At 36.7% G+C, this 27,893-nt stretch overlaps 1 protein-coding gene and 2 long non-coding RNA genes across 10 annotated transcripts in view; 1 reads left to right on the top strand and 2 right to left on the bottom strand.

The window, feature by feature from the left end:
• Nucleotides 1-552: 552 nt before the first annotated feature.
• On the bottom strand, nucleotides 553-10,663 carry LOC141387559 (uncharacterized). Its single transcript, XR_012408580.1, has 6 exons — nucleotides 10,358-10,663; nucleotides 10,040-10,284; nucleotides 9,739-9,969; nucleotides 9,284-9,643; nucleotides 948-1,029; nucleotides 553-880 (listed from the first exon to the last, which is right to left on the bottom strand). It is a non-coding gene; the product is annotated as an uncharacterized lncRNA (long non-coding RNA).
• Nucleotides 10,664-10,984: 321 nt separating this feature from the next.
• Nucleotides 10,985-11,519, bottom strand: LOC141387560 (uncharacterized). The gene is made up of 2 exons (XR_012408581.1): nucleotides 11,380-11,519; nucleotides 10,985-11,312 (listed from the first exon to the last, which is right to left on the bottom strand). It is a non-coding gene; the product is annotated as an uncharacterized lncRNA (long non-coding RNA).
• Nucleotides 11,520-14,388: 2,869 nt separating this feature from the next.
• ACC (acetyl-CoA carboxylase) overlaps nucleotides 14,389-27,893 on the top strand; it is a 44,600-nt gene continuing 31,095 nt past the window's right edge. For 2 of the 8 annotated variants that reach the window (XM_073988995.1, XM_073988993.1), the window contains exons 1-2: nucleotides 19,549-19,886; nucleotides 27,300-27,881. In XM_073988995.1, the coding sequence (XP_073845096.1) occupies nucleotides 27,734-27,881 (148 nt within the window). In that variant the 5' untranslated portion in view covers nucleotides 19,549-19,886; nucleotides 27,300-27,733. Of the gene's footprint in view, nucleotides 14,809-19,508; nucleotides 19,887-27,299; nucleotides 27,882-27,893 lie in introns of those variants that run through there. The other 6 variants (XM_073988996.1, XM_073988994.1, XM_073988998.1 and 3 more) reach the window with 6 other exon arrangements.

Below are 27,893 nucleotides of genomic sequence, written 5' to 3'. Positions count from 1 at the left end.
CCTTGGTTTTCGATTGAGAAAATACTCTTAAGCGCTCGGCACATACGGTGCGTGGAGCGTCGCGCTACAACAACCACATGAAAAATGTGTAAGTTATGCCAAGTTTTTTGAAAAACATGTTGCATGTGTTTCCGATGCTGAAATAATTTTTTTTTGATAAAGGAAATTGCCGGGGTTTTGCGCGAAGCCGAGTCGAGAGAAAACCGGATACACAGGGCGGCCGTCTAGAATATATAAAAAGTGCTGCCACCGTCAGGGTTGTTTTCCGACAGGGCAATTCTTGAACAAAGCCGTATGGCAAATACAACCCTGATATTACTATAGGGTTTAGAGGACAGCTGGTAAAAACCAAATAACTAAATGTCGGAAAAATGTGGGAAAATTTCAGAAAAGAGGGAAAACATGGGATGGCGTCTGTGACAGCCATATTTAAGAGACTAAACCGACTAAAAACGCCATCATAAATAAGTGGTGGCGATCAAAGAAAGGATCAAGTGTGTCCTATATTTTTTCCCTAGAAAAAAAAAAGAACAACAACAAAAAATATTCAAATAGATTTCCAATTAGACTTTATTGACGGTGTTATGTGCTTTATTGTATGTGTGGTGTATACAAACAAAAATGTAAGTGTAACCTTAAAAAAACTTAGTATAACAGAGGTTACAAGTGTTATGTTTTATTTATTTAAGATTACGCCGACCTGCATAATTAGCACCAGCCATTTCAATAAGGCTAAAATAAACACAACAGGTCATCTGTTAAAGAAGTCCCAAAGCTTGGCATTGATTAGTGACGGGAATCGTTGGGAAGTGGTGTGCTCTTCCACAGGCAACACATACGTCTGGGGGCTAGGAGAATATTTAAAACGGTTGCCAGTATCCTGGAAAGAGAACAAAATTTTGAATAAGTACAATTAACCAGGTAAAAAGGATAACCTAAATACACACCTTTTCAAGATCCCGTCCATTGTATATAACCGACTGGTATCCACTGGAAAACGGGCCTAAGTGCCCCATAATCGCCTAGCCACTGAAATGAGATACAAAAAATTCCGATAACCATAAAAAAATATTTAAATATGACTGTCGAAACCTAATTATTCCTAACCTTAAACCTCCATTTAATTTTATACTTAATGTGTGTCTAGTTTTAAGTTAACCGTGTTGTCAGTAGTTAATATCAATAGTGTTTAAGTTATTTTGTGAGGATTAGTAATGCCCAGTTTGGATGTTGAATTAATGTGAGATAGGGTTACCTTCGCCTAAATCTAGATTGGTATTTTGAACTTCTGCGGACATAAGATTTGAAAAGTCCCAAAATCTACTAAGCGAGCTCCTTTAGTCAGAATTTTCATATCTATTATATTAGCCTCGATTGGCGGTACATCTAAGAAGGAAGTGAAAGGTAATCTGAGTTAATGGCTCACCTACAATGATTTTTGCGGGTATTGATGATCCCAAACCTAATGCTCTGTTAGGATTAAGGAAATCTGCGACTATAGTAATAAATAGATTTTATGTTTGATTGAGTAAATTCAATATGTCGTGCTAAATCTGTTTGTGAGAGGGGAAGTCAGGCGTATGTTATGTTGAGGTAAGTGTGTGTGGTATTTGGGGCCCTTTTAAAAATCTTTTCTAGTATAATCTGGACGAAAGGGTCAAGGATGGGCGGGCATAGTGGGGGAGTACTAAACACCAAGCTCCTTTGTCATAGGTGTATGTTGTGTAGTGTTTGTTTTGTTTGTGTGTTTGTTTAAAGATCCATTTTTCACTATTGGAACATTCCCTAGGTTTGATGGTGGCAGGGTTAAAAATCCCCCCTGAATTGCGCTCCTTCCTGAGCTAGACGGAACCCCACCATGATGCCGCATAGGCCAGAATGTAACAATATGGCGCCCAAACTGAAACGTTAATGCCTTTAAGGCATGAATAATAATGCATGTGCAGTAAGACCAAAGCACTGTACAATAGACTATAGGGCCCAATAGATAAAAACGAAATATCGCATTTTCCAACTAGCTATCGGATATTGCATCCACGTTTTAATACCTAAACTGTGATAAATGTGCAATATATAGAATAGAAAGTTAGAAAATTAGGATATTTTGTTCCATGTAGTAGGGTCTAGTACAATAGCTCATTGTTCGTTAAGTGTAACAAAGAATGTATTGTGTGTATGACCTGTGTTTGTATGTTTCTGTTTGTTTAATTTTTTTTTGTAAAGGCAATAGATAAAGATGGCTTAAGATAAATTAACGTATCTGCTAAGGCAATTTATGCCCTAGACTGTATGGTAAATTGTATCTTTATCGTGAATTCTTTTTTCTCGTCATATGAGAAAACTGTCATGATGCCATCCTGGCAAGAAAAGTTCGTAAAATTGTAATGTCCAACCTGTTCCATACCCTATGACAACCAGATCAGGCCACTTGATTTAGAAATACAAGTTTTTTTATTCGAAAAGAAACAGTCCACACACTTTATCTAAAACGTAACTGAAAATACTCCTGATAACCTCTCATAGTTGTGATTGTCTTGTGTGAAACTAATTTTATTTTGTGTTTTCTTTTTTTTTATATTAACCTAACTAGTAGTATTCTAATCTATTAAGAGTTTTCTATAATAAGATTTTTACTAAATCGACATTTGTGTAACCGAAAGCTAACATAAAATAGTTCTAGTAAAGTCTAGCATAGTTCTGATTTACCCTAGCGTTTATTTACATTAATTAAAAAAAAAAATAAATAAATAAAATCTCCTTTGGAAATAGAAGACTAATGAGTGGATCGGCTGGTAAAAGGCATTTGAAAAGAAATAGATCTTTTGACTTGAATAGGACAGTAATTGTGTTGCCTAAACCGAAATATAAGAAAAAAGGACCTGAACCCATAATGGATAGCCCTAATATCGATCCGACAGTCCGGGATCTCTCAGGTTCCATTAATAATCCTAATAGCGGCATTAGCGCTCAACCGACTTCGCAACCAACTAATACACTTGAACTCAATCGACTTGTAAGAAATATGGTCCATGATACCCTAAACCAATCACAGACAAGAATAGAGTCCATGGTACAGGGGACTGTCACTAAAGAAATGGAGAAAGTATATAATATTATAGGAAAACTGAATGAGGCTATAGGAAGACTGTCTTTCAATGGACAAAACCCCCCACAAGTCCCACCTGTTCAACCACCCCCTACCGTAGATCCAAGACCTTCATCTCCACCCCCAAGTACGGAAAGTAACCCAAGTGTAAATCGTGCTTCTACAGTTACACCGTCATTCATGAGCACTTACGGATGGCAAGGTATAAAATTAGAACGTTTTGGCTTAAATTTCTCTGGCAGACCTAACACCCTTTCTGTAGAGGATTTTATATATCGTTTGGAACATTTCCAAAAACTTTATAATTTGGCGTGGGAAGATATTCTGAAAGAATTTCATGTTTTAGTTTCAGGACCGGCCAATGAATGGTTTTGGCTGGAACAAATGAATCATAATATTTCTACTTGGGATTCTCTAAAATTTGCGTTGTGTGAAAGATTCAAAACAAAAAGAACATGCTTTGAGGAAATGAGGGATTTGTTAGAGCGAAAACAACAACCCGGAGAATCCATTAATGCATTTTTTCATGACCTGAATTTGATGAGGGTAAAACTTGAAAGACCGGTGAAAGAACACGAAATGATTTCGCTGGCTAAGAAAAATTTAAGAAAAAATATTTCGGGAATAGTTTATTCTATGCCAGTAAGTTCACTGGAACAACTGAGGATAGAATGCCTTGAAATAGAGAAAACATTTTTTCGCCGCGAACCAGTCCCAATAACCAATCCCAGCAACAACAGGCCAATTCGCGTGAACTGCGTACAAGATGATAATGATGTTGAGGATTTTCAGAATTTTTATGAACCAGAGGGGGCAGTGGACGTCTCGGCTATTAATTCTCAATTAAAATGCTGGAATTGCCAGACCCCTGGTCATGGTTTTAGAGAGTGTATGTCTTCACAAAAAAATCAATTTTGTTTCAAATGTGGTAGACCAAATACAATCACTCCTAAATGCGTTAATTGTCGTACGGGAAACTCGAGGAAGAACGTGGTTGCCGCGGGGAACCGACGTTCGACCGAACAACCCGCCGACCCAACCGATCCCCAAATGAGTTAGAAACTGATAAGAATGAAGAAATAGATTATTCCAAAATACGTCATTATTTGCCTCTGGAGGCCAGAAAGGAAAATTATAACCGAGTAAGGTCTCGAATTTTCCAAGGACAAAATGAAAATAGTCTTAGTAGCCAAGAATTCAACCTCCAATTGAACAAAATACCGAAAGTGTCAACTAAGAATAAACAAAAGATATTAAAACTAAGACAAAAGCATAAAGAAATTAAAATAATGAAAAGATCAGTGGTAGAAGCAATCGCGAGATGCCAACACAGAAAAGATGAAAGGCCATATGCCAATATTAAAATAGAAAGCAGAGAAATACGTGGTTTACTAGATTCTGGGGCCACTGTCAGTCTATTGGGAAGGAACTGCAGAGAGATAGTGGAAGAGATAGGAGTTGAAGTAAAACACTACACGTCGAATGTTACTACAGCCTCCGGTCAACATCACCGCATATTAGGTACAGTGGAAGTAAACATTGAGTATGAAAATAAAATCGCCAAAATGTCTTTATATTTGTGTCCAGATTTGGAGCAGGATCTATATCTGGGTATAGATTTCTGGAAGATATTCGGGATTGCACCCGAAATCTTTCCTGTGGAAGAAATCAATTTAGATCTCCAGATGAAAATTCATGGAACGTCAACGAATGAAAACATAAATATGCATATTCTAACTGAGGAACAGCTAAGTAAACTGAACGAAATCAAAGATAAATTCCTGACATTTGAAAAGGATGGGTTGGGATGCACTAAGTTGGAAAAGCATAGTATAAAATTAGTAGAAGGGGCAAATCCTGTAAAGGACAAGCACTACCCCCTATCGCCCGCCGTACAGGATATAGTTTACAAGGAGATAGATCATATGCTCGCACTAAATGTTATAGAGGAAAGCGATTCTCCGTGGAGTAATCGCACAACGGTAGTACGGAAACCGGGCAAAAATAGATTTTGCCTTGATGCAAGAAAGCTCAACGCCCTAACTATAAAGGATGCCTATCCGTTACAAAATATTGACGGCATACTGAGTCGCATAGACCAAACGCATTATATCAGCAGTGTCGACCTGAAGTATGCGTTTTGGCAAATAGAACTTGAGGATGCAGCCAAACCATACACAGCCTTCACGGTACCAGGTCGACCGCTGTACCAATTCAGGGTAATGCCGTTTGGTCTATGCAACGCGGCGCAACGACTCTGCCGGTTAATGGACCGAGTAATTCCCGGGAAACTAAAGTCAAATGTTTTCATCTATTTAGATGATCTACTCATAATATCAGAAGACTTCGACAGCCACATAAGATTATTAAATGAAGTAGCGGAATGCTTACGAAAGGCCAACTTGACAATTGGTCTAAAGAAATCATTATTTTGTTTTCGAGAGTTGAAATACCTAGGATTCATCATTGGTAACGGATGCCTTAAAACGGATCCTGAAAAAGTAAGTGCGATACTCAAAATACCCGTACCAAGAAGTCCTAGGGAAGTCCGAAGCTTCCTGGGTACCGCCGGATGGTACCGACGTTTCATCCAGGACTTTGCTACCATCTCCGCAGCTCTGACAGACACGTTAAAAAAAGGTCAGAAATTCACTATAACTCCCCAAGCCACCGAATCCTTCAAAAAACTCAAAAAAGCGTTGACATCGGCACCAGTGCTTCGCCATCCAGACTTTCGAAGAGAATTTTTCATACAGTGCGATGCATCGGAATATGGGATTGGGTCAGTTCTATTCCAAAAGGATGACGATGGTGGTGAATACCCCATCGCATTCTATTCGCAAAAACTTAATGCAAGTCAGAGAAACTATTCGGTTACCGAAAAAGAATGCTTGGCTGCGGTGTTAGCTGTAAAGAGATTTCGACCATATGTGGAATTGATGAAATTTACCATCATTACCGATCATGCCAGCCTTAAGTGGCTGATGTCACTTAAGGATTTGAGTGGAAGGCTTGCCAGATGGTCGTTGCAGCTACAAGCATTCGATTTCTCAATTGAACACCGTAAAGGATCCGAGAACATCGTTGCGGATACCTTATCGAGAACACCAATAGACTCTGATATAGTGGTCGAAGAAATTGGAAATGATGATCTGCTAGACTTCGAGACCACCGCATTCGAAAGCGAGGAGTATGTAGAGTTACGTGAGACGATAAAAGGAAACCAAGAACGGCTGCCGGATTTAAAAATAGACAATGAAAAAATTTTCATAAGAATGAAACACTTTGATGAGGTGACGACCGAATTTGAGTGGAAGTTATGGATACCGCAGGAAATTGCTCATGCGATGATCGAAAAGGCTCATAATTATACGCAATCGGTGCACGATGGTATTAATAAAACCTTAAATCGCCTAAAGACGCACTATTACTGGCCCAATATGGTTTCTCAGGTGAGGAATTATATAACGAACTGTCAAATATGTAAAGAGACCAAGTCATCTAATCAGATTATGCGACCTATGATGGGAAACGAGGTGATAACGGAACGACCATTCCAAAAACTTTATATAGATTTTCTTGGGAAGTATCCAAGATCTAAAAAAGGCAACGCCTACATCTTCATAGTAATGGATCACCTTACTAAATTTATATTCCTGCACGCGATGAAAGATGCGACCGCGAAAAACGTTGTGAAATTTCTGGAATCCCAAGTATTCCACCTGTTCGGGGTCCCAGAAATAATTCACAGCGACAACGGTAAACAATTTGTTTCAAAGATATTCGAAGACATGATAAAAAGCTACAAGATAAACCACATAACCACAGCCTATTATTCTCCACAATCTAATGCGGTAGAGAGAGTAAACCAATCCGTACTGGCGGCGATAAGGACGTATGTCGAAAATGATCACCGCGATTGGGATCTGTATCTTCCAGAAATAGAAACGGCCCTTCGAACTTCAGTGCACTCAGCCACAGGTGTCAACCCATTCTTCGCACTATTTGGACACAATATGTTCACTAACGGGACAGATTATAAACTTGCGAAAAAGCTTCAGTCCCTGACAGACCATAATATAGTACAATTAAATAAAACCGAAAGGTTGGAATTGTTAAGAGAAAAGATTAAGAGTAACCTACATCAGGCGTATGAATCAAGCGCAAAGAGATACAACTGTAGATCAAGAAATGTTAATTTTAAGCCCGGTCAGGAAGTTTACCGCAGGAATCATATCCTATCCAATTTCAAGAATAACATAAATGCAAAATTTTGCAAGAAATTTTTAAAATGCAGGATAGTTCGACCCATCGGAAACAATATGTACGAACTGGAATCTCTGCAAGGGAAATCCCTTGGTAACTTCCATGTTAAAGACATTAAAGCATAAAAAGATGCAACAAATCTGTGATATTACAACTTAAGTGCAATATAGAATAAAAATGTACGTCCATATTTTTTATGTTGTGCTTGTTGTAATTATACTAGAGATTGTTGTCTCAAATTATTATTTTTTTATGCAATAGATATACTTTTTGAAACGAATGTGCAATATCCTAATCTGTGATACATGATACCTTAGTGCAATATAGATTTAATAAATTTATTAGTCTAAGTTACATTTTAAGGATTCATGTGCCCAGAGGTATTGATTTTTCGTTTACAATAGTATAACTTCTGCATGAGAACAGATTAATAGCCCGGCTGAATGAGACTACAGGGCGTGGGAGTTCCCCACGTTGGGACTAGAAAGTATGAAATGGCAATACCGAAAATCTATAACAAATCATAAGAGCCTATTTCAGGCAATAGCCACCATCTCCAATATATGTAAAGCACAAAAAACTGTAAACCTGCGTTGGTTATAACTCGACACAATCATAAAAGGGTTCCATTATTTTTAATGTAAAAAAATTCATCATTGAATTTGTTTGAAAGCCATATAAAAATAGATGATATTAAAGATAGTAGTAACTACTACAACTGGAGTCTGTAAATCGGAATAATTTTCCTTGATCGTGTTTGGTTCATAAAAATCTCCCGGCACGAAAATATGAAAATCGCATTATATTTTAATTGTTTAATTGCAATAGACATAAAAAACCGATACGATATCTATTATACCGCGAATCAAAATAATTAATCCCGATATCAAAACCCGATAAAAATTTGCTGAAAGAAATATATATATATATAAAATATGTAATGACGTAATAAAATATAACAATATAATATAAAACACAACCAAATAAAAATTTAATATAAAAGATTCAAACAAATACCCCTTGTAAATCATCATGCAATAATTCAATGGCAAATAATAAATATTTAGGATATCATCCACTGATATCGCTGTGGCAATACAACCAACCTCCCACATGAAATTAATTTTTTTTAAATATTTTCACTGATATTTAAATTTGTTTTCTCAGTCATCTTATTAGGTGGCATTTTTTTTCTTAGTTGCATCCGCTGAAATTTCATTTGTTTTCCCAATCATATTTTAATATGAAATAGTTATTTCTTAATATCATCCACTGATATTTCAAATTGCCGCTAATAACTTTGCACATGATATTAAAATGTTTTAAATAAAATCCATTTAAGTGTCCTTTTGGTTAATCAACAATCTTTTATTATGCCATTATTGTTTTTAAATCATACCAAATAGAATTTCATGTGAGTTTCTCAATCAGCTGTCATTAAAAATAAAATGTTTTTTTTTACCATCCACGTAGAATTTAATCTGCCTCAAATCCCCACATAAATTTAAAAGTATTAACTATTATCCACTAGCATTCACATTTATGTCCCATGCGATTAAAAAAATGTATGTTTCACACTGATATGTATCATGAGTATACGAAGTAAATTTGCATAAAAATATTTATCGCATGCGACAATATACAATGAAGCAATGGATGGTCAACCACCTTCAACACGTAATTATGTATGTGTGTAACACTAAACAGCTGCAACATATGGCTGGTAATTCTGACGGCTATTAATGTAACACAGGCAAAAATAAGCGCTCACTATTACTGCACAGATTTCATAAATGTAAACAAAAGGTTCGTCTTGCCACAAATCACTAAACGTCCTATCGCATTCACTTTGTTTTCTTTTTTTCACACAAACAAATAACCCACAAGAAACAAGAAAGTATGCAGACTCACCCTTATTGTGACGGCAACATATCCCACGACGAAATTAACGTTCTTGCAATTCACCAATTTATCCCTGTTATAAACACTCCATGCAATACGGATATTTGTGGCAGGTTGTTATTTAAAATTCACTCATGGATGCACAAATTTGCTCTTATTCATTTCTTGTCCACATAGTTTAATCTTAGTTATGTCACAATTGTTATTAATTTCTTATCAACCACTGTATTTATTTGAACAAAAACACACACATCGATGGGCTCAGCCAACAGACAACGTAGAAGCAGGTAATTGAATGACCAGTGGTAGTCAGGATAGAATATGACTGGGAAGGCACCACGTTTACCACTTTCTTGTGTACCAATGTACCTAAAAAGAGAAGGAAAATAATTGTTAGCCAACTCAAATAAGCATCGTTGCAATACTTAGTGAAGGAACAAGTAAAGAATGTGTATTTTAATTACCTGAATATCAAGTACTTTGGAACAGACTATGTCTGACATTCCACAGTTGACGGTAATTCAAGGGTAACACGCATTCACAGGTAGACACAGTCCTCAACTTAGGCATGGCATTCAACCCTGCTCAGGATATTCAAATTACAAAAATCCAATTTATTTTGCATTTCTAATGGGATGATCTGTTTTGGCTGCCACTATCTCTCAATGTTGTTAAGCATGAGAAATTTCAACTGTCTGAAATAAAGAAACAAAGGGGTTAGAATGTAGGAATCAATAACAAAGAGAAGAGAAAAAAACTCATTACCTGCTTGAGTGGATTTGTTGAGTGTTGGGTTACGGTGGATGAATGAGAGAACTAGGTATGTGTGTGACTGACTGGTTGATTCAAACTGGTTTACAAACGGTGTCACACACGCACACACTCATGTATGTACCGCATTGAATTGATGTTTTTTCAATGAAGATGTTTAGCGTGGCTACACACACACCTGTACATACATGTGTACCCATGAGACTCCCAAGGCAATGGCGCTGCTAATTAACAATTTTCTGGAAGCATAAGAAAAAAAACACTTTTTATTTCCATTTTTATGTTGAATAGAATTAAATTTTTTATTCTTACCTTTATAATAATGCAGCATGATGGCATATGTCCCTTGGACCATGGGTGACCACATGGAAAATTCCATAAAGGGAAAAACGCATATTTCCAAGTTTTCGGCACTATATAATAATTTTTTATTTGACTACGGAGAACATTGTGAACCCACGCACATCGCCACTTTCTTCAATTTACTTGAAATTGGCGAAGTTTTGTTGCATGTGTTTCCGATGCTGAAATAATTTTTTTTTGATAAAGGAAATTGCCGGGGTTTTGCGCGAAGCCGAGTCGAGAGAAAACCGGATACACAGGGCGGCCGTCTAGAATATATAAAAAGTGCTGCCACCGTCAGGGTTGTTTTCCGACAGGGCAATTCTTGAACAAAGCCGTATGGCAAATACAACCCTGATATTACTATAGGGTTTAGAGGACAGCTGGTAAAAACCAAATAACTAAATGTCGGAAAAATGTGGGAAAATTTCAGAAAAGAGGGAAAACATGGGATGGCGTCTGTGACAGCCATATTTAAGAGACTAAACCGACTAAAAACGCCATCATAAATAAGTGGTGGCGATCAAAGAAAGGATCAAGTGTGTCCTATATTTTTTCCCTAGAAAAAAAAAAGAACAACAACAAAAAATATTCAAATAGATTTCCAATTAGACTTTATTGACGGTGTTATGTGCTTTATTGTATGTGTGGTGTATACAAACAAAAATGTAAGTGTAACCTTAAAAAAACTTAGTATAACAGAGGTTACAAGTGTTATGTTTTATTTATTTAAGATTACGCCGACCTGCATAATTAGCACCAGCCATTTCAATAAGGCTAAAATAAACACAACAGGTCATCTGTTAAAGAAGTCCCAAAGCTTGGCATTGATTAGTGACGGGAATCGTTGGGAAGTGGTGTGCTCTTCCACAGGCAACACATACGTCTGGGGGCTAGGAGAATATTTAAAACGGTTGCCAGTATCCTGGAAAGAGAACAAAATTTTGAATAAGTACAATTAACCAGGTAAAAAGGATAACCTAAATACACACCTTTTCAAGATCCCGTCCATTGTATATAACCGACTGGTATCCACTGGAAAACGGGCCTAAGTGCCCCATAATCGCCTAGCCACTGAAATGAGATACAAAAAATTCCGATAACCATAAAAAAATATTTAAATATGACTGTCGAAACCTAATTATTCCTAACCTTAAACCTCCATTTAATTTTATACTTAATGTGTGTCTAGTTTTAAGTTAACCGTGTTGTCAGTAGTTAATATCAATAGTGTTTAAGTTATTTTGTGAGGATTAGTAATGCCCAGTTTGGATGTTGAATTAATGTGAGATAGGGTTACCTTCGCCTAAATCTAGATTGGTATTTTGAACTTCTGCGGACATAAGATTTGAAAAGTCCCAAAATCTACTAAGCGAGCTCCTTTAGTCAGAATTTTCATATCTATTATATTAGCCTCGATTGGCGGTACATCTAAGAAGGAAGTGAAAGGTAATCTGAGTTAATGGCTCACCTATAATGATTTTTGCGGGTATTGATGATCCCAAACCTAATGCTCTGTTAGGATTAAGGAAATCTGCGACTATAGTAATAAATAGATTTTATGTTTGATTGAGTAAATTCAATATGTCGTGCTAAATCTGTTTGTGAGAGGGGAAGTCAGGCGTATGTTATGTTGAGGTAAGTGTGTGTGGTATTTGGGGCCCTTTTAAAAATCTTTTCTAGTATAATCTGGACGAAAGGGTCAAGGATGGGCGGGCATAGTGGGGGAGTACTAAACACCAAGCTCCTTTGTCATAGGTGTATGTTGTGTAGTGTTTGTTTTGTTTGTGTGTTTGTTTAAAGATCCATTTTTCACTATTGGAACATTCCCTAGGTTTGATGGTGGCAGGGTTAAAAATCCCCCCTGAATTGCGCTCCTTCCTGAGCTAGACGGAACCCCACCATGATGCCGCATAGGCCAGAATGTAACAAACAACAACATGGCGGACGCATTAAAGTTAAACATAATTTAACTTTTTTGGGACAACGCATGTCCCAACGTGTCACTAAACGGACCGTATGTGCCGAGCGCTTTACTATATTTCTAACAAATCCCTGGCTTTATATGATTCTAAAGCGCTCGGCACATACGGTGCGTTGAGCGTTGCGGTACAACAACCACATGAAAAAAGTGTAATTGATGCCAAGTTTTTTGAAAAACAACAATATGGCTGACGCATTAAAGTTAAACATAATTAAACTGTTTTGGGACAATGCGTGTCCCAACGTGTCACTAAACGGACCGTATGTGCCGAGGGCTTTAGTGACACGTTGGGACATGCGTTGTCCTAAAACAGTTAAATTATGTTTAACTTTTAAGCCCCGGCACATACGGTCCGTTGTGCGTCGCGTCACGTGTTAGAAACAACAACCACAAGAAAAAAGTGTAAGTGATGCCAAGTTTGTTCTTAAAGTTTTCATGTGGTTGTTGTAACGCGACGCACAACGGACCGTATGTATTTGGCCCTTAATGCGTCAGCCATGTTGTTGTTTTTCAAAAACTTGGCTTCACTTACACTTTTTTTCATGTGGTTGTTGTAACGCAACGCACAACGCACCGTATGTGCCGAGGGCTTAAGCGCTCCACGCAATTGGCCTAAAACCCAAGCTATTCAAAAAATTGACTTTTTTTGTAATTTTCGACTTTTGATGAAAAATGTAAATATGCGATAAAGTTTAATCATAAATGTAAAAGCGCTCGGCACATACGGTGCCAAGTTTTTTGAAAAACAACAATATGGCTGACGCATTAAAGTTAAACATAAGCTCTGTTCCTTTACGTGCAAGAATCTTCAAGTTTTACAACTTTTTACTCGAAAAGCGTTCCTTTACTTCAGACACTATACAATTCATATGGAAGTAGATTACAACTTTTGCTACTTTTGCCAGTTTTACCATTTTCAAAAGTAAAGGAACAGACCAATAATTGAATTTTTTGGGACAACGCATGTCCCAACGTGTCACTAAACGGACCGTATGTGCCGAGGGCTTTATATTTGTTCTACCATGACTTATGTATAGGTTTACTATTATGGCCCCGGCACATACGGTACGTTGTGCGTCGCGTTACAACAACCACATGAAAATTTCAAGAACAAACTTGGCATCACTTACATTTTTTCATGTGGTTGTTGTTCTTAACGCGTAACGCAACGCACAACGTACCGTATGTGCCGGGGCCATTAATTTTTACAGATAATTTTTTGTTTAATTTATTTTTCATCACAAAAGTTTTTAATTCTAATGTATGCGTTGTTGTTTATTTGTCGGCGGAGAAAATAAAATGAAGGAAAATGCAAAAAATCTGCAAAGAATTAAAGGCCTGCGTACATAAGCTGCCTCGCCTGCTTACCTTGCTTGCTTCTGATAAAAGAATAAAAAAGAAAAGGGAAACCCAGTTAGAAATTTGCTCGGCCTCCTTTATTCTTTTATTTTTATTATGTCAAAAATGAAGCAGGAAAGCAAGGCAATCAGGCAGAGCAGCTTATGTACGCAGGCCTTAAAGGCCCCGGCACATACGATCCGTTGTGCGACGCGTTGCGCGTTGAAAACAACAACCACAGGCAAAATATGTAAGTGATGCCAAGTTTGTTCTTGAAGTTTTCATGTGGTTGTTGTAACGCGACGCTCAACGGATCGTATGTGCCGGAGGCTTAAAGAAACAAAACAGAATTTGCGAGTACAGGGGAGTGTGTACCCCCTCTTCTTCCTCTCTACTCCCTCGCCCATAAACTCTATTTTCTTTCCCATTTACTTTGAACGTCTATACATCGACTAATATAAATATGGACTAAAAATTTGTAGATTTTTGAAGGTTCTGGAGAGGCATAAAAGTAACAAAAGTAACCGTCCACCCACACAAATATCAATCTTTTTCGGTCTACAGATCCATCTGGCAGTTCATTTTTCGAACTACAGATCTACCGGCCGTTTTGCACACACCCCCAGACAACAGTATTCACCTTACTCCCCACTTGTCTTATCAAATCCCATGCGACCCCACAGACGAAGATGATGGCAACGAATTTATGCGGTGTGGCATCATCATTTGTCAATAGTGGTGAGAGGCACACGCAATAAATAAAAACACATCGGTTAAATTCGCGGAAGTTAGTTGTTTTTAACAAGAGAAGAAAGAATTGTAAACTATTATTTTCCACAAAAAAAAAACAACTAATATTGTTGTGTTTGCAAAAAAAGCATGCGGTATGCATTAATTAATTTCAATAAAACTAAATGAAATCATTGTAAAAAGAAAAGTAAACCCAAACATTGTGCAAAGTGAAAGAAAAAGAAATTTGGAATATAACAAGCCACTAAAGAAATTCCACCATTTCGTGAAATAAACTGCTGGATTTTCTTGTCCACAAATATACACACAAAATAACGGGATTTTGGAAATTTTGCAAATATGGAAACTGGTAAGTTGTGATGGCTTTTGATAAATAAAAGCATACATTTTTTATTTTTATCATATTTTGGTATATTTCGATGTCAATATGTAAAAAAAGAAAACATCTTCAAATATTAAACATCAGACCATAAGGAGGCGTAACATCAGGTGATTTTTGGTGTGTGGTTTATGGTTTTTGTGGCTGCTTCTTTTGCCATAGACGGCTGGCATAAGCATGAGAGGAGTGATTAACCCCCTCTTATTAGAAATTTTTACAACCACGAAACAAAGATGTTTGCGTCGATAGAGCCTCTTCCTTCCTTGGGATTTATTATTATGGCTGCTTGTTTTAAGGACATTTGCTAAATACACAAATACATGTGTTTTGTTCAACATAAAAACACAGGCATACATTTCTATTATGCAATATGAATATGAAAACAAATGTAAACAATAAAATACCGGTTTTTCTTTTGAGCCTAAATTATTACTGCGAACTAAAACAACAACACATTTATTTAAACAAATTTTAATTTTATTCTTTAAAAAACAAACTCAATATATAAGGCCTCTGTAGGTTTTCCTCAGCAAAATATTGCCTCTCAAGTTGCTCATCTTCAATTATTCTGTCTCTCCCCAATAAGTGAAAATAGCTTGTGCTCTCTTTATATATTGACCTTGGGTTTCTATTGGATGTAAGTGCCTCGCGCCATATTCCATATCTTAGTATGGGTGTAGTATTATTTTGTGTTGTATATTTTTTACAGAACAACATGAAATTGTTTGTTTTGATAGGGGAGTTTGGGGGGAAAACTAAACATGAACGTGTTAACAAAATACGACGTTTGTTTGTGGGATGTGATGACGATGATAAAAACAATGTTAAGGGACAACCACCGGCTTGTTTTCATTTTGTTGTCATTATGTGATTTTCTCTTTTCGTGAGAAAGAGAATAAACTTTCTTTGAGTTCATTTTTACTGTTATTTGTGTGTTGGCTTTTAAAGGGGAAAGGTGGAAAGATAGATATTTGACAGATATGACGTATTAGTCGTTTAACTTGTAATGAATTTTAATTAATTAAAAAAGAGGCTTGGTCAGTATATCCCAGAGAAATGACCCAAACTAAATTTAGTAACTGTAAGGGACAAATACTTGTAGGTAATCACTTTAATGTTACAAAGGTTTCTTTATATGTATGTTGATATTTCTCATAACCTCAACTATAGGAAATTTGTGATGCAAAAAGTTGAAGTGACAACCGGCATTTATCTATAAAACACATTGCAGCTAAGAAAAATGCCGAGGTAAAAAATACCCCAAGTCTGTTCTGCTATCAAACAATCTCCTTCCACGGAATTCAAGAGTTGCAATCGACTTGCATGCCACCATTACAATGAGTTGATAACCATAACTCGGAAAAAAAACTAAATGATACGGCTTCAACGATATAAATGTTTTTCTTTAGCATGTCCAACTTCTCGAGATAAGGGACTTCAAAGTTCCGTAAGTACCCACAATTTTTTCGCCGACAAATATGAATTTTATTGTAAAGGATTCTTGATTCCAACTATATGAAGCATTGTGGCGTTTTTTTTATTGGGATAGCGTTTGCAGTTTTGTTTTTTCAAAATAGTCTGGCTTAATCCCATTGTTGTTGTTTTAATATTTTAAAAACAACTATTTTATTAGTGGAAAAGATTTGGCATTCTTCGCCAAGGGGTAAGGCAGGGAATACTATAGTTTCGATCCACGCCACTGGATCTCATCAGTTCCCTTGTTTCTTGTTTGTGGATATTCTCCACCGAAGTTATTTTTCAATAACTTCTTCAACAAGAAACTTTTTATACCCAAACATCAATCGTCAGCTCGAAGTATAAAGGTAAGCAAAGAAAAAAGTTCAATGAGAAGTTTTTCCTTGGCAACCTCATACAACTCCGACGAAAGTGTCTGCGAAAACAATTCAAACCTCTTCCACTTGTATGTGTCGTCGAATTTCGACAAATGCACACACCAAAATTTGGTTGGTCTGCTTTACAGCAAAAACAACACACGTCGTGCCAGTGTCTTCAATTTGAAGCATTGTGGCGTTTTTTTATTGGGATAGCGTTTGCAGTTTTGTTTTTTTCAAAATAGTCTGGCTTAATCCCATTGTTGTTGTTTTAATATTTTAAAAACAACTATTTTATTAGTGGAAAAGATTTGGCATTCTTCGCCAAGGGGTAAGGCAGGGAATACTATAGTTTCGATCCACGCCACTGGATCTCATCAGTTCCCTTGTTTCTTGTTTGTGGATATTCTCCGCCGAAGTTATTTTTAAAATATTAAAACAACAACAATAGGATTAAGCCAGACTATTTTGAAAAAAACAAAACTGCAAACGCTATCCCAATAAAAAAACGCCACAATGCTTCAAATTGAAGACACTGGCACGACGTGTGTTTTTGCTGTAAAGCAGACCAACCAAATTTTGGTGTGTGCATTTGTCGAAATTCGACGACACATACAAGTGGAAGAGGTTTGAATTGTTTTCGCAGACACTTTCGTCGGAGTTGTATGAGGATGCCAAGGAAAAACTTCTCATTGAACTTTTTTCTTTGCTTACCTTTATACTTCGAGCTGACGATTGATGTTTGGGTATAAAAAGTTTCTTGTTGAAGAAGTTATTGAAAAATAACTTCGGTGGAGAATATCCACAAACAAGAAACAAGGGAACTGATGAGATCCAGTGGCGTGGATCGAAACTATAGTATTCCCTGCCTTACCCCTTGGCGAAGAATGCCAAATCTTTTCCACTAATAAAATAGTTGTTTTTAAAATATTAAAACAACAACAATGGGATTAAGCCAGACTATTTTGGAAAAAAACAAAACTGCAAACGCTATCCCAATAAAAAAACGCCACAATGCTTCAAATTGAAGACACTGGCACGACGTGTGTTGTTTTTGCTGTAAAGCAGACCAACCAAATTTTGGTGTGTCATTTGTCGAAATTCGACGACACATACAAGTGGAAGAGGTTTGAATTGTTTTCGCAGACACTTTCGTCGGAGTTGTATGAGGATGCCAAGGAAAAACTTCTCATTGAACTTTTTTCTTTGCTTACCTTTATACTTCGAGCTGACGATTGATGTTTGGGTATAAAAAGTTTCTTGTTGAAGAAGTTATTGAAAAATAACTTCGGTGGAGAATATCCACAAACAAGAAACAAGGGAACTGATGAGATCCAGTGGCGTGGATCGAAACTATAGTATTCCCTGCCTTACCCCTTGGCGAAGAATGCCAAATCTTTTCCACTAATAAAATAGTCTGCCCACAGAAGGCTGGTCACCCCAAAAACATCGTGGCAGCTGCAGTTGTAGATTCCAAGGTGTCCAGAGAGATGACAGACATCTATTAGAGGTTACCTCTGCTAGATACCACTCCTCTAAACCCAGCATACTGAAGAGGATCCCTAGAGGATCCCTAAGGTTGAAGAGTCATGTTGGGTCAGGTCTGTCGAAAGGTTATCCTCAGACAGTTCTGATTCAACATGGTGCAACAACCCCTTCCCATCCGCCACCCGTGAAGAGGCGCCCACAGAGAGATATTACTCCATTATTCTATACAACCGAGAGCCTCTGGGTGAGAACTTTTATTTCCCGTCATACCATAAATCCTACCTACAGTTCGTCATTTTGCATGACAACATTGGATCATCAACCTTAAAACATAGTACACACTGACCAACAAAACTGACAGTCATCGAGTTCTATTTTGTTAATATTAATATCTAGCTGAATAATAACTTTCCTAATCTCTAAATTATATTCGAGAAAATTTACCTAAAAGTACGTTAACTGTCAGTTCTGAATAATAATGTGTACTCCCCTTAAGTTTAATTCTGTGTTGCCTCCTGTGAACCTGTCGAACAAAAGAAAATGCCTTTATTTTTCCCTGTTGTTTTTTGTTTTTTAATGATCAGATGACGTGAATTAGAATAACAACAAAGACGTTACAGTAAAATTCCTCAAATATGGACGTATACAAAAGTGGGCATGGATAGCCAGCCATTAATTCATGATGCATACTATCCATGTTTCCCTGTTATAAATAAATATGCGCATAATATGCATACAATATTAAATGAAAAGAGGTTCTACTAAAAAGTTGGGAAAGGGCGGATACGTTTTTTTGTGGAAAAAGTAATTCAGAAAAACATTTGAGTTTACAAATTAGTCACAATCCATTAGATCTAATCCTATTAAAGGATGAAGGTAAACATAGGACGTCTATAAGTGGATCTTATGAGAATTTAGGTGATGTATTCTATTCATTCCTTTAACATATTCTATGTCAAAAGACATTCCATTATAGTTAGTCAACTAACCGATCATACGCCTATATAGCACAAAATATTAGACATAGCCGAGAATGATGACCCCCAATCTCTGATCTGTATGTATTCGATCGCATTATGTTGATAGGTAGCTACATATACAATTTGAAATATATTTGCATATTTGGTTTATTTCCATTCCAACAACAATAACATAGTCAAACCTGTGTATGGCTCTGGCGTGTGTGTAGTATAGAGATCACTTTTGTCAACGGCGTGTTTTGGAAAAGCTATTCAGATTTGTTTTTGTTTTATTTTTTCTTTCTTTATTTTGTTCACATCATTTATGGAGGGGAACTGCTGTTGTTGTCAGTTTGTATTTTCTGTGCTAGTCCATTTAATATGCCAATTCAAAGCTATTGATAATGTCTTTCGATGGCTCTGTACACGCTTAGTCGTAACCGAGTTGTCGACGCTTTCAGACCTCTTCTTACAAATAAAACTATTCCAAATAGTTGATTCGTGGACAGCTTTATTTTCAAAAGCTGATCCTCCTAAACGCTAATATATATTAGGCGGTCGTCGTGAGTGTTTTAAGGCATAAAAAAGAACAACATTAAAAAAATAAAAATATTAAAAATCGTAATCATATATAAAAAGAGTGTACATATTGAAGATCATTTTTTTAAAGAAAGCCTCGACAAAGAAAAATTAAAAAAAAAAAATTGTTCCAAAAACGAAACAACTTTTATAAAAACTTACCGGAAAAGAACCAAAGGAAAAGTTCAAGGTACTAAAGTGACAGATCATCAAATCACATATTTTAAAATATTTGTTTGCAATAAATAACCTTATGGACATTTTAATCATTTGTAAATAAATAAAAACTGTGCTAAATTATTTCCTATGCATTTTCTAAAAGGAACAAGTGGAGACGCATAAATATGACAAATTGACATAATTTATGAAACGTAGATATGTATTTGAAAAACTGTCTTCGAGTTGTTACTGAACAAAACAACAATCAGATGCAAGTTTCCGGATTTCTCATATTCGGACTTTTTATAATTAACAGGATATAGTTGGTTATTAACGTCGATTCGAAGTCGAAGTCCCACGTTATTGTGTCAATATTGAATCAAGAGTTCTATTTATAAGAATCCAATCATTCTAGGAATACTACTTCGTTAGTTTACTCCCCTCATCCGAAGCCTTCTGCTTTGATGTAGTACATTTTGGTTCGAGCTTGAGGCCTGGTATTCACAATGGTTAGCATTTCTGCGAATTCGATGAAATCCAAGGTAAAAGGACCAAGTGATATACCTTATATCAGCGTACTGCTTGTTCTTAACAACGCTATTGTTGCTGCAAAAGGGTCTTAGTAATGGGTGTTATCGTTTCATTCTAGTAAATTTGCCGGCACTTCGCTTTTTTGTTGCAATTAAAAATTCCACAAAAGGTGTATTAAAGATATGGGAATATAAGCTAACAAAAAATATGGGGCTGCGAAAGATTTTCGTTGAAAAGCACCATGCTACTCCAGTTGATTATCTCCAACCTGGATATTTATGAGAGCACTTACGTTTTAAGGTCCACGTATGGAGGCGATGATTTTGTTTTTTTTTTTTTTTTTTTTGAAATGCACAAATCTCTTCTAGAACAGTGTATTTTTTAAAAATTTATCTTCTTAGACACAGCAAATGTGATGTTACCCCTTACCCAACATTTTAAGATAAAAACGTTTTTTAAACATTCATTTCATTATATTATCTATGCCAAATAACAACAACATTTTTGCACAAAAAAATGTTAAGTATATAGGCAAAAAATACCAGTTAGTTTTTATTATTCATCTTCGTTATGACCATAGCGTAGATTTAAACAATTAAGTGAAAAAAAAAACTTTAAAACAAAACATAATAAAGAAGACATTGACCTGAACTTGACTGATTTTTTACGAACGTTTTTAACCCACTGAGGCGCCTTATCTCTATGGTGTGACATACTTTACAAATATTGTGAGTTAATTACATACCTATTCTTCTTAATACATATGTACATATATAAGTAATATATAATTTTAATATTGTTTATAATTATTAAAATATGCAGTTTTACCTTCTCACCGTTTCTCTCTTCGTGGAAGTGTGGACATTGTCCATTGAAAGAAATGAACTTTAGATTTCTATTTTGTTCGTTGTTTTGAATTAAATATTTTTAAGTGAATTTATAAACAATTTAAAATGCGTAATTGTTGTTTAAAATTAACATTTGTGTTTTTGTTTTTAAGAATTTCAAACTTGTGTTGGCAAGTGACAAGAAAGGAAGGCTCAGTGGTCATAAAAAAATTGCATAAGTTTTTTTTTAAATTTGTAAAGCAAAAAATGGTAGAAACGACAAAACATGTGCTGTTTTAGCTTTGAAATTTGAGATTTCTGAGGTTTTTTGAGAAGGAAGCATAAGTGAACTTATTTCAACAAATACATAGTACTAAAGCCTTCAAGGCCAATCAATGAATTATGTCAATTTTAAGCAGATAGCTTTTCGAGAGCTTTCCTTTGAAAAATTCCGTTTAGGTAGAAGTTAAGTTCGGCCAGGCCGAACTTGTTATACCCTACACCACGAGTAGTATTGAAGTAAAATGGAGCAATAAGTTTCCTTTCTTTTATAAAGAAGACTAAATACCAAATTTTAGCAAGTCCGGTAAAACAGTGGTGCTAAATTTCAAAATACCGAAATTCGGAAGGTACCGTTCCTTGGGACTATATCAAAACGTCGCATATACCTATAAATTTCTGGCGGAAAGTTTTTAGACTCAAAGAAGACTAAGTAGTTCCGATAGTTTGGTAAAAACCTCAAAATACCGAAAATCAAGAGGTACGCTTCTGAGGGGGATATAGGAACCCGAGGACCTATACTGATAATTCTCTTCTGGAATATTTGATAACCCCATGAAAGACTAAATACAAAATTTCAGCCATTTCGGTGCAATATTGAGGCCACAACTTTCAAAATACCGGAAATAGGGAGGTACCGTTCTATGGGGGCTATGCTAAGGCGTGGACCTGTACCAACAAGTTTTGGGGGGGGGGGGGAGTTTTATACCCCCAACGAAGAATAAATACCAACTTTCAGCCATTTCTGAGGAATATTGTGGCCACAACCTTGAAAATTCCGAAAATCGGGAGGTGCCGTTCTGTGGGGGATATATGAAGGCGTGAACCTATACCGACAAATTTCATGTTGAACGTTTAATATACCAAATGAAGACCAAATACCAAATTTCAGACATTTCGGTGGATTATTGTGACCACAACCTTCAAAATACCGAGAATTGGCAGGTACCGTTCTATGGGGGCTATATGAAGGCGAATACCAATACCGACAAATTTCTGGGGGAAAGTTGTATACCACCGACGAAGACTAAGTACCAAATTTCAGCCATTTCGGTGTGATAATGAGGCTAAAACCTCCAAAATACCGAAAATCGGGTCGTACCGTTCTATGGGGACTATATCAAAACGTCGCTATATACCTATAAATTTCTGGCGGAAAGTTTTTAGACTCAAAGAAGACTAAGTAGTTCCGATATTTTGGTAAAAACCTCAAAATACCGAAAATCAAGAGGTACGCTTCTGAGGGGGATATAGGAACCCGAGGACCTATACTGATAATTCTCTTCTGGAATATTTGATAACCCCATGATAGACTAAATACAAAATTTCAGCCATTTCGGTGCAATATTGAGGCCACAACTTTCAAAATACCGGAAATAGGGAGGTACCGTTCTATGGGGGCTATGCTAAGGCGTGGACCTGTACCAACAAGTTTTGGGGGGGGGGGAGTTTTATACCCCCAACGAAGAATAAATACCAACTTTCAGCCATTTCTGAGGAATATTGTGGCCACAACCTTGAAAATTCCGAAAATCGGGAGGTGCCGTTCTATGGGGGCTAGATCAAAACGTGGACCGATATAGCCCATTTGCAATACCAAACATCCTAGGAGCAATAGAAACTTCCATACCAAATTACAAATCTCTATCTTAAAAATTGCGAGCTGTATCTTGATTTCAGCAGACGGACGGACATGGTTATATCGACTTAGAATTTTGCAGGGTGTCCTAAGAATATTTCGATGTGTTACAAACGGAATGACAAATTTTATTATAGCCTTCATATTATGGTGAAGGGTATAAAAAGGTCAAGTAAAAACAACAATAATATATATGAAAACCAGTATTTTTATAGGTGATATGGATTTGAATCTGCCCATTCTAACATTCTGTACAAGAGTTCAGAGTACGTAGAGAGGAAAATCTAAGAATCGGGAAGTAAATATAATTGGTAAAAAAACTGCAGATATAATTCTCCTAAAGCATATTTTATTTTACTTACCTGCTTTTTAATTGAAGCCATATTATAATTTTGATGCCAATTTATATAATTACGAAGAATCTAGCATTTGTGTAGATTATCAGAGTATCTGCAAATATTATTACGAGGATCAACATTTCTTCTCGAAATTATAGAACTTTTTATTTATCTTTATCCCACAGTATTTCATCTCAAGCAGTTTCTATATTCTCAAAATTTTCATATGCGAATTCTTAGTCACCAAAAAACTTTATTAATAATCTTTATGGTGAAATCGAATGTTTCAAAATTATCAAATACCCATTGCAAAATATTCCATGATACTTGAAAATCAGCTGATTGTTTTTTTTTTTTTTTTTTTTTTTTTTTATTTTTAACCGTGTCTTGCCACTGCCATAGTTTTTATATAGGATGTTGTATTTTTTTCTAGTTTGTGATAATAAATCGGACCATCATCTAAATAAACCACACCACCACTTACCATCTACACATGTCCATGTTTATATTTTGATAGTGAAAGTTTTTTTTTAATTTGTAAATTTCCATAATACCCTCAGTTATCGGATGTTCCACTCATTTTTTTCTTCTGATAAGCTCACCTACCAAATTTTTTTTTTTTCAAAAAAAATCTTCCCAAAAAATTGCTGATAACCAAATATGTCTAAGAAATAATGGTGGAAGGTCAGTTTTTTTGGCATGTGCATGCGTGACTCGTGTCGTCATATCTCATGCAAATAAAATTAATCTCAAAAGCTAGGTATTGACAACAAGAAGTCGAGCTAGCAGTGAATGCAATCTGGCTATTATTGACTATGTGCGTTTAAAGGTTACTTTTATAATCCAGTTTTGTTGATATTGTTTTAATATTTATGTTATGGAGATGCTTTATTTATGACAGCAGAGAATAAAGCTGTGGAAAGAAGTTTATGGTTAGCTTTTAGAACTTGCGACTGTTGGTGGCTGGGTGTTAGGTTATGGGATGTGTAGCCACTTGTGTGACTACGCCACTCGGAAGCTTTCCGTTCCATTGTGAACATCCAAAGGTAGTATAAGAAGTATTGTGAAGGCGACAAATTTAACATTAAGTGTTTTTGGGTAGTGATTGGTTGAAAATCTGTCAGAGATGCAGTTTACGCAATCAGGTTGTGCCGTCCCAGCCATTTTAATTTTTATGATATTGTTGAGGACAACACTTTCTATCGCTAAGTAAAATGTTAGATTTGTCGGAGAGAATGCATTGGGCAGCGACATATGAGTTGCTCTTATTGTCTCCGCCTCTTCTTTTTCATCTTCGTAGAGTCTGCAATAATCAACACTGTCATCTTTCCATTTGCTGGTAAAAGCTCTAAAGCTGTAATTACTCCAGTCATTACCCTAATTTCAGCTTTGCTCTGATTTAGTAGTGAATTTGTTCTATTGGTTGATAGAGTTGGTCAAAAAACATTGCAAATTTCCGACAAAGGTGACCACCCATAGGTTAGATAGATTCAGTGGTTGCTAGACTTGTTGATTGTGATCCACGCCTAGCTAGTTTATCTGCCTTCTCATTACCCCTAATGTCACAGTATACTGGTTGGTCCCTCCAAATGATGCTCAACACTCAATGACGGCCTCAGATTTTAGGCTAAAGGATTTGATGGCTTTAAGAGGTGTTTGACTATCCACAAAGATAGTCGTCGGTTCAAAGAATTCAGCATCCAGCCTTTGAATCATTTGTGCAGCTTTCCTTATGGAGAAGATTTTAGATACATTGCAATTGTTGTCCAAGTTGCATGACCTAGCCTTTCACAGTAGACGCCGGCACCGATACCTTCTTCAATTTTGAAACCATCTGTATAGACAGTTAGGCGCTGACCCTGACCCATGTCAGAAACAATTATCCTCCGAAGACCGGTTTCGACAAGCAACAAGTAACCTTCGCCGATTCTCCCGTCGGGATCAGCTGGGTCAATGATTGCCACTCGAAAGTCGTCTGCTGGCATTATTGGCATCGGTCTGGCGTAGGGCTTGTTGCGCCCTTGACTTAGTGCCTTGAAGGTCGCTATTCCCGAGGTGTTAGTTGCCTTCTCGGCATTGGGCTTATTCTCCTTGGCTTTCTGGGCAATGACAGTTGCGTAGGAAGTCGATGGGTTGCATCTGAGGAGTCATCACCTTCTTGGGCTAGGGCTGGATCCTTCTGAAGATCGGGCCCGTTTCACAGTTTTATGCTGTGATGTTGGTGGTTTCTCAGTTGGTCCAGCCACCTTGGCTTCCTTACAGCCTGTGGAAGTTTTTTGTCCATCTGGGTTCGCCTTTACGGACCGTTTTTTTTCCTCCGCTTAGCCCTTGCCTTCCGGACTCGCGAAATGGTCATCTTTACGGAAGTCATTTGATTTAGGAGTAGACTCTTTAGCCTTCTTCATTCCCATCTGGGTTGAGCTCGGCCTCGGAGTAGAGATCGGCTCGAACTTTTTACTTTGGGCAGTAGGTTTCATCACCTCTACTTTTTTGCTTTCCGCCGCGGCCTCTCCATTCATGGTCCACGAGGGATCTAAGGATCGACAGAGTGCAGAGAAAAATTAGCAGACATCTATTAGAGGTTACCTCTGTTAGATGCCACTCCTCTAACCCCAGCATACAGAAGATCCAGATGATGCCCAAGATTGAAGAGTCATGTTGGATCAGGACTGTCAAAAGGTTGCTCTCAGACAGTTCTGATTCGACAACAACCCCCTTCCCATCCGCCACCCGGAAAGACGCGCCCCTTTTCTCGTCTTCGCAGAGCCTACAGTAGTCAATGGTCTCTAACTTGCTAAGTGAGAGCAGGGAATCAGATCTACGTACAGTTATCTTACGATTTTCTCAAAGTACAACTTGTTGTGTCTGTCGAGGAAGAAGCAGAGCGGAGGCTTATCAAAGTCCTCCAATTGTATGTCAAAAGACTAAGAAACTCGTCTTGCTATCTTATTCCCCCAGATATTGCAGTGCCCTGGTACACAGCAAAATATAGGTTTGATGCTGTGCTTCTACGTAGGTTTCAAGCTGTTACAACAACAAAATATCAAATGTTTATAAACAGATCTGCAATTTTGAACAATTTAAGATTTTTGGTGAAGGACCGTGGGTCTTTAGAGCTTGGCTATGCAGATATACCGTGACCACTCTGCCTAAAAATTCTGTTATTCCCACTAACAGCACTAATACTTTCAGCAAACTGCTTGAAAAACGCTCCAGTTGTCGCTAATTTTGAATGAGCGTGTGGTTTTTTCATCTCCTCTGTCACTTAAGGGGTGTTTACACTATAAGTAAATGTCATATGACATGAAATTTTCCATCGTTATACATATATTCGCTAATATGTGTAATATTGGAGATTTTCCTTACTCCATTTACTCTGTGCGTCCACACCAGCAAAAATGTAAAAAAACTACGTCTCCACATTGCCTCCGTGGGTAAATATGGAATGTTTTTATTTCGTGTCATATGACATTGATAGATAGTGTAAACTACCTCTAAGCCAGCCGGGATACCTATTCGTTTGCATGCCCAAGACATGGGGATAAAATTCTAATTTTCTCTGGAATAATTCCAATTTGAAAAAATATTGATTTTTTTACGTTTCAGTAAAGTAAAATTCTTCTACAAATAAATGTCTGTTCAGGTCGTATAATAGTTTCTATTAGTTTGCGAATTAATATAATTTGTTCGTTACTTATAGATGTAAATTATTTTTTTATTTTTGATTTTGATACGAAAAATTAAAAAAAAAGAAAATAAATGTTTAGCTATAGAAATTATTGGTTATCTAAAATCAAAACCATACAATTTTGCATTCTTTCTATTTATAGTTGCCCACCACCATCAGGTGATATAATGCGCCTGCCTTATCTATCAACAAGTCGGCTAACCGTTTTGAAAATTCAAATTGCAAGCAATTTGAGGTCAAGCATTATAATAACGAAAAATCGCAGCCAGCTATCAGCAAATCACACGCAAACGGCATCAGATCAGTACAGGCACGCACACACATTTAAACACCCGGCTTATCTCTTCCTTCTTATGTCGTTCATTATTTTACAATAATTTTTGCTAGTTTTTCGATCACACGATTTTGCTTGTGACATTTACACCTTAATGTGTACCGCTAACATCACCTATCGACAACATTGAATTGACTTTGAAATCTATACCTAAACTAATAGCTGTGTAATCAACAAAATCCCGGACTACGACGTGGCTACTTGTTATTATATTAACAAGTTGCATTGTCCCAACAAATGCCATGTTCCAGATGTTATTAACTTTGATAATCACGCTAAGCTTCATCGTAACTTTAGTGGCTTTCGCAAGGCGGCGCCATTTTACTCACACTACAATAAAAACAGCAACAACATTAACATCATCGCCACAATTACCACAAACTTCTCAGGGTACATTTAAGT

This window comes from Musca autumnalis, unplaced genomic scaffold, assembly GCF_047663935.1.
Source record: "Musca autumnalis isolate F117 unplaced genomic scaffold, ASM4766393v1 scaffold_5, whole genome shotgun sequence".
NCBI lineage: Eukaryota > Metazoa > Arthropoda > Insecta > Diptera > Muscidae > Musca > Musca autumnalis.
Note: the sequence above shows the minus strand (reverse complement) of the source record. Positions and strands in the feature narration are given on the sequence as shown.